Source organism: Chelonoidis abingdonii, chromosome 7 (genome assembly GCF_003597395.2).
Source record: "Chelonoidis abingdonii isolate Lonesome George chromosome 7, CheloAbing_2.0, whole genome shotgun sequence".
NCBI lineage: Eukaryota > Metazoa > Chordata > Testudines > Testudinidae > Chelonoidis > Chelonoidis abingdonii.
This window is the reverse complement of record NC_133775.1, coordinates 109,809,677-109,817,568: the sequence shown is the minus strand read 5'-3', so window position 1 is coordinate 109,817,568 and position 7,892 is coordinate 109,809,677. Positions and strand designations below refer to the sequence as shown.

The 7,892-nt window shown below is 47.9% G+C and overlaps 1 protein-coding gene across 1 annotated transcript; it reads left to right on the top strand.

The window, feature by feature from the left end:
• The first annotated feature begins 1,631 nt into the window (after positions 1-1,631).
• LOC116836680 (ovomucoid-like) lies at positions 1,632-7,892 on the top strand. Its single transcript, XM_032800443.1, has 4 exons — positions 1,632-1,689; positions 5,413-5,435; positions 7,480-7,595; positions 7,811-7,892. The coding sequence occupies exons 1-4, from the start codon at positions 1,632-1,634 to the stop codon at positions 7,890-7,892; spliced, it is 279 nt and encodes a 92-aa protein (XP_032656334.1).

The window sequence follows — 7,892 nt, the reverse complement described above, 5'->3', positions numbered from 1 at the left end:
TTGACAAAGCCCTGGCTGAGATGGTTTAGTTGAGGTTGGTCCTGCTTTGAGCAGGGGATTGGACTAAATACCTCCTGAGGTCCTGTCCAACCCTGATATTCTATAATTCTATGACCAGATGCCGAGGGAGGGAAGCAGTGGTAGGAACGACCCAGGGAAGGTAGCTCCAAGGGCCCCTCCTGGAGGGCCAAATGCTGCTGCCATTCCTAGGGCCCTGGGTTGGAGCCCGGTGGAGTGAGCGCACCAGGGCTCCTCTGGCACTGCCCCACGAGGGAGTGGACACTAACCACTAGTCTCCTCAGCACACTGGGGCCCCCATGAGAGCTCTCCAGACCAGACACAGGGCCCAGGCCTCCTTGTCGGGAAGGGAGGTGTACATGACTTGTCCTTCTTTGTCCCCTTGGAGCATGTGTGGCCATGTGGAGGCACACTGTGCCTCATCCCCTGCCCAGCTTCGTTTCTCCCAATACCCCATGACCCAGAGACCCATGAGTTGCTCATTCCATCCATCTCCTACAGGGGGCACCAGGGACTGTGGTGTCCCTGTGACTGGGATTGGTGCCGCGCTGATTAGTTTGGTCCTAAATAGCTCTCAGCTGCACCAAGGTTGCCCAGTATCATGCAGGCCTGGGCCCTAAGTCAACACCGGGCTACACCTGTCCCACAAAGTGGCCCAATAGACTGGAGCACAGGGCTGAGTCGCTGGGTTGCTCAGGAAGTGCAGACCCAAAGGCAAGAGCATCTCCTGAAAGCCGGCTGGCTCAAGAGAAGATGCTGATGGGATTTTCTCACGTCTGGCTGAGCAGAGAGCTGGGCACAGAGTCAGAGCCTCCCCTGAGTTCTGGCAGTTTAAAGGTGCAGCACCTTCACAAAGCTGCCTTAACAATGGATTCTCTGGGCACAGTAAAATCTCCCCTGTGCTCAGGGATCTCCAGCTGTCAGATCAACTCCTGGGTCCCCCCAGCACTGCAGCTGCCACAGGGAGCACAGCTGGGGAAAGGGACAGAACCAAGATCCTGGAATCTCACGACTTTGGAAACGGCTGCTTGGGGTCACAGGCCAGTGGAATGAGTTAGACCTGCCCTCTCGCCCCTCTAAGCTAAGCCAGGCACCGACTGCGGGCAGAACACTTGCAAGATCAGGACAGCGTGGCAGTCGCTTATGGTCAGCTTTGCCCCGTGCTGCTGGGACCCACTGCAGAGTCTGGCGGAAAGAGGCTGGTAACACGGTAAATGTCAAGTGCTTTCTTGGGTCAGTGCCATTAACGAGCAGCATGACCAATATGTTCTGCACTCGCAGTCATGACAATCAGGAATATCCGGGTTTGGGTGCCCATGTGCCCCATGGTGAGCGGTGAGCACTCAGCCCACATAACCACTCAATCATTCACCAAATCAAGGGTGTGACTTGTAACCTCCTTCAACTTATCCTGGAATCTTGTTGAGGAGGAAACATTGTCCACAGCTTGGCATTTCCCTTGAAAGCTTTGCATCCGCTTGCCGGAATTGTGAGTGACTATTTTGGATGATGTCACATCTCCGACACCCTATATATAGTGGAGCTCTGTCTGTGGGTTTACTGACGGAGCAGAGCACCAAGAGCCCAGCGCAGACCAGAGAGACGCCTCCACCATGAAGATAACAGGGGCCGTCCTGCTCTTTGCTCTGGCACTTTGCTGCTTCTACTCGGGTGAGTCATTTTGGCTGTAGCCTGTGCTGAGCCCTGCCCTGATACCTCTGCCCCCCCAAAAGGTGGGGGCCAGCCTCACTCTGATCTATACAGGGGTTCGCACATCCCCACAGGGGCTGATTCCAGGAGCTCTAACCTCCCTGCACAGATCCCAGAGCTTGGAAGGGCTGTTCCTAGGTTTCTGTCTGGGCTGGGATGTCACTGATTCTGCCAGAAACCGAGGCAGCTGAAAAGAGTCACAGCTCCTAGAATCCAAACATCCATGGACTCCTCATTCTTTTTGAATTTCCTCTCATCTACGGTTGTTTTCTGATTATTTTGTTGGGGACAAGGGGGTTGGCAGGAAAATTCTTGATCTAGTTGTCTAAATAATTTTAATCCTGTCATTGTTTATTATGAAACTCCACAAAGAGGCCATCAGCTAGGGTGACCAGATGTTCCGATTTTATAGATTTCATACATGCATCCGACGAAGCTGATATTTACCCACGAAAGCTCATGCTCCAATATGTTTGTTAGTCTATACGGTGCCACAGAACTCTTTGGCGATTTTATAGGGACACTCCCAATATTCGGGGCTTATTCTTGTATAGGAACCTATTTCCCCTCCCTAGCCTCGATTTTTCACACTTTTTATCTGGTCATTCTACCATCAGGAGTCAAAAATTCCCACCCTAGATCACACCAGGCACCCATCTACCCAATCTCTGTTTCCAACCCTATCCTGTGCCAGTGTATTTAGAACAACATACAAGGCCCTTGGCAGTTCTGAGAGAAGCTTCCCACAGCAAAAATTTCTTCTTACCTTCTGTTACTTGGGAGTTGCTTTATGCGCTGAATTAATTCAATTCAATGATACTTTATTAGCATGACAAGATCTATGGCATTGCCAAAGTAGAAAGCAGAGGATTTAGATCCTCTCCAAACACTTGCTTTTTTTGGTTAAATCCCTACCTTGTAACGCTGAATGATCCCATTGTCCATAGCTCCTTAATACAGATAATCTTCACTTGGGGGGGCTGATATCTTAGTCAATTGGATACAGTTTCATTAACAGAGTCAGACCTATTCAGAATGAAACATTTCAATAGAGTTGAGTAATTGCTGATGTAATTCTGCGCTATGGCTTAACTCGGAAGAGATGCTCAGATAATGGAGAGAGAGAGAAAGTGAGTCAAAAGCTGCTGAGATTTTTATGGCTGTCCTTGAGGTCCTGGATTCTGCAAAACAGCTGCTGAGACACAACCTTTAGTGTTCTGGGATCTTTCAGACAGTGTCAGTGAATGGACCAGGCAGCCTGTTGTGAGGTATATCGCGGAGTGTGCCGTGTTATGTTCATACCATCCAAATGGATGTTAGAGTAAAATTTAAGACTCTCTTTCTGGATGCTTGTAATATAATATGACATGATTTCTCAGAACCCTAACGTACAAGAACCCAAAACACAGAGAGAGACCAAGCAGGCTGCTCCCGAAGACAGCGAGGCACAATTCAATCCCTATTGTTGTAGGCTGGCTCTTTGACAATTAACTGCTGAAGACCCAGATCACAAGTTTCCCAACAGAGCCCCTAATGAGCAGGATCCAGAAGCAGAACCAGGAAACCCCTCACACTTAAAAAGATATCAGGGAACAACAAAGACACTGAAGTGGAGTCCAGTGTCAGAGGCCAGCACCAGAACACATGTCAATGAAATGGACCAGACAGTCTTGAAACAGGGTGAACCGATGTCAGAAAGTGCTGTGATAATAAATGCCTCTGAATGCAGAGGTACTCCAATAGCTTTTTAAAGCAAGATATATCTATCTATATTACTCTATGGTACAATTAGTACGAAGCAAAACTGTCACTGAGCTGATTAAAGTAGTTTCTATTCCGCTGATGTCACCAGAAGCATGGGCTGCCATAAATAATAGAAACTGCATAACCAATAAGACAGCCAGGCATGATATAGAACACACTGCAGCAATCAAGACAGATAATCAGGACCTGGTCTTAAAAACAAAGAGAACCGCTAACAGTCAAGTGAGGGGAGCCAGAGGAGAGGAAGTCCAGTGAGACTGAGATCAAGATGCGCAAAGAGCAGAGGAGTGAGAGGCTGTGATGCTGGAGACAATGATAACAAGCAAAGTTAACAAGACATCAGGAGAAGACCTTGGTGAGGATAAAGAGTGTTGGAGGAGGCCATGGGAAGTCGCCCAGACTGTAAGCTGTCCTCCCTGTTACAGAGGACTATTAACGCTGTATCCCAGCCCCTGGGCTGGAACCCAGAGTAGAGGGCAGGCCTGGGTTCCCCCCAAACCTCCCAACTCCTGATCAGACACAGGAGAAGCTGACCCAGACTGTGAGGAAGATCACTGAGGTGAGCAAATCTGCCAACAAGTGCAGGACCCACCAAGTTGGAGGAGGAACTTTGTCACAAAAGCCATTAACCACTTTTGTTGTGGATAGTTTTGAGGCTAATCCTGCTTCCACTGATGTCAATGATGACATTTTTTGGCCTCTGTTGGCTGGATGTAGCTTTGAAAGAACATCAGGGTATTATGGAGCAGGCAGCTAACAGAGCGATTTCTTCAGCTCAAGTGGCAGGGGCCTGTGTTTCAAAAGCTTAAGATGAGACCAACATGTGGGCATTGTTTTATTATAGGTGGCTTAAGACAGCCATGATCCCACTACATGGTTGAACTGTTCCCCCATAAAACTCCAAAGAAAGAAAGAAAGACATTTCTTTGCATTTTTATGATTAAGTCTTGTTGGCAACATGAATGTTTTCTGAACCCTTTCACTGAATTGAGTGGATAGATACAATGTTACCCTTCATCCAGAAAGAGAAGGGTTAAAACAAATAGCACTGAGATCTTCTCAGAATTTCCTGGAAAAGTAGGAAACTCCCCACCTCCCCCAAAGGCGAGGGTGAGATCCTGTAGAGGAGACACTTGCTGTCATGGAGTGTGGGGGAGTCAGGGCCCTGCACCCCCATTTCCTGCAATTCACTGGGACTCTCAGCCAGCCCGTAAAACGGAAGGTTTATTGGATGACAGGAACACGGTCCCAAGCAGGGCTTGTAGGTACACTCAGGACCCCTCAGTCAAGTCCTTCTGGGGGGCAGGGAGCTTAGACCCCAGTCCTGGGGCTCCCTCTGTTTCCCCAGCCAGCTCCACACTAAAACTCTCCAGCCCCTCCTCTGCCTTTTTCTCTTTCCGGGGCCAGGAGGCCACCTGATCTCTTTGTTCCCCAATATCTTCAACTGGCAACTTTTCAGTGAAGGGGCCAAGGCTATCAGTTGCCAGGAGACAGGATGTTGGTCATTCTCTGTCCAGACACCATCACACTAGCCCTCTCGGGCTCTTCAACAATCACACACCCTTCTCCCACCACCTAGTTACTTATAAAGGCATAAGGGAAACTGAATACACAGTATTCAGAGAAAACATTAAGAACATTCCCACTTTGTCACACCTGCCTAGAGTAGGATCACTATGGAAAGTCCCAAGAACGTTTGCCTCTTCCTCCGTTCCTCCTTTGCGATCTCAGCTCAGTTAATACAGTTGGTACAAGAGCTGACATCCCCAGTGGCACAACCTCGTACCAGAACATTTGAAAAGGATCTGTATAAAAATAGAGAGAGAGACTTGGTCAGACCTAGGGACATCAATAACCCCAGCACCAGGATGGGAGAGAGAATCTGAAACAGTCTCATTCTGTCTGTATGTTTTGTTCCAGATGCTGCTGGCCAGGCTGGTACGGTAAGTCAAACTCTCCCTGTTCGTTAATAGTCACTTTCCCCAGTCTCTGGTTTGTAGCATCACAGGGACGATGATCTCTGGGTTAGAAACATATCAGAGCACATGACTCAGAGCAGAAACAGACTCTACCCCATGTCCAAGCAAGGGAAAGTAAATTGCCGGGGCTGAGAACCCCTGGGTACGTCTACACTGGAACAAAAAACCCAGGGCCCGGCCATGGCTGGACCAGATCAGCTGACTCGAGCTTGGGGGCTTGGGCTGCAGGGCTAAAAATGGCTATGTAGACGTTCGCGCTCTGGGACCCTCCCCCCTCCTAGGGTAACAAAGGTCAGGCTCCAGCCCAAGCCCAAATGTCTACATAGCAATTGCACAGTCTGAGCCCAAGTCAGCTAACCTGAGCTAGCCAGGGGCGTCTCACTGCTGAGTAGATGTAACCCATGTGGTCAGGGTGATAGATTCCATACGCTATTGTACGGGTCAATCTGTGATGGGCCTGGGGGAGACACAGAGAGCAACTGAGAAAGAACAGAGGAGGTGACAGTGTGACAAGAACATGAGGAGTTTTATATTTGAGCATCAGCTGCCTGTGGAGATGCTCTTTCGCTCACATTCTATAAATATGATGCAGGTTCAGAAGCATCTCTTAGACTAGGGTGTGACAGTCTGTACCCCTTGTTCACACCTTTTACAAGACTATGACACATTTTGTACAAAGTATGCCTTGTGAGGTATCATCTGAAAACTCATAATGTGCTGAACATTATAGTCCTGTTAAATATGTGAGGCAATTTTGTATGTAAAGTTATAAGAATCTACTGTATAAGACATGTTCCCAGTCTGGGGAAACAGCTGTAACCCAGAGACAAAAGACAAACTGACACCTCAGCCAGGTCTCAATGTAATCAAACAGATCATCATGTGGTTACATGGCCATTCTTTGGCAGTAAAAGAGTTGTGAGCGAGAAATTTACTTTTTGGCAAATGACCAACTGGAAGTTCCCATCCCCACAAACTTTCTGTTGCATCAACCCCAGCTGGAGATGATGCTCAAAGAAGAGGGGAAAATATAAGAATGGGGAACAAATGGCCCAAGTTACTCCTCCCTTTCTCTCTGCCCACGACATCACCAACACCTGAAGGACAAGGAAAGTAATGTGGGACTGGGGGAGGGGTCCTGGTGGAAAGGACAGCCAGTAAGATTGCTGAAGCATTTGGTGAGAGAGACCTTTCACTCTGAATTCACTTAACTTGAAAAGTCAGGCATTAGCGGTGTTTTGCTTTTATTTTCTCATAGCCAATTCTGACTTTGATGCCTCGTTACTTATAATCTCTTAAAATCTATCTTTCTGTAGTTAAAACACTTGTTTTATTGTTTTATCTAAATCAGTGTGTTTGGATTGAAGTGTTTGGAAAACTCCATTTGAGATAATAGGATTTGTGCATTTCATTTTCTATTAATAAACTTTATATGAGCTTGTATTGTCCAGGAGGGTGGTGGGCAGTACAAGACACACATTTCTGGGGGAAAGTCTGGAACTGGAAGTTTGCTGGTGTTTCACTGCAGTGTAAATCAAGAGTGGCTGGCCAAAGCACTCATACCATACAGCTCAGGGTAATTTACATGCTGGAAGCTGTGTATGAGCAGGAACAGGAGTGGTTGCTTTCATAGCAAAGCAATGTAAAAGGCACCCCAGGTTGGAGAACTGAGGAGACACAGCTGTTCATCAGTCCAGATTGTACCCAGTAATGTCAGATTAGCATCTGATGCCTGTGGAGATGCCCCTTCACTCACACAACATGGGCCGTGGGTTCAGAAACGTCTCTTACACCAGGGAGAAGGACTCAGCTCCTCCTGGCAGCAAGAGGGGAATTGGGATGTCGGTTAATCAGAATGTCAGTAGAGACAAGGGACAGGATTAGGTACTGCAAGCTCCCAGGGTCCTCTGTGTTCAGAGAAAGCCCAGCCCCCTGGACGAGTGGGGACATCGGGGCACTACTGAAATGCAGACAATAACTCTAACAGCAATACTAATGTTCTTTGTAGGGTTTCTGCAGTCAGTACAAGGAGCCTCCAGAAATATGCACCATGGAGTACTTCCCTATCTGTGGCACTGATGGGAAAACATACGGCAACAAATGCTTCTTTTGCGGAGCAGTCTAGTAAGTAACAGAATAAACAGCCCATTAACAAAAACTAAAATACAATTGTGAGGTAACTCAAGGCCCTGCCGGCGCCCATGTCTTTACCGCCTAGAGGCTGGGTCGACTTCCTCAGCTCTGGTTAATGTGACATACTGGGGCGCTGACAGATGCTTTGCTCTCGTTGTCCATAGGGGTTGCAGCCCTCAGTTCTGTGTCTCTCTCTTTCCCTCTAGTGAAAACCTTGGAAGTCTTTGCTTTGCACACTATGGAGAATGTGAGTCACATGAGGAGGCCAAACAAAAAGGTGACCTTTAG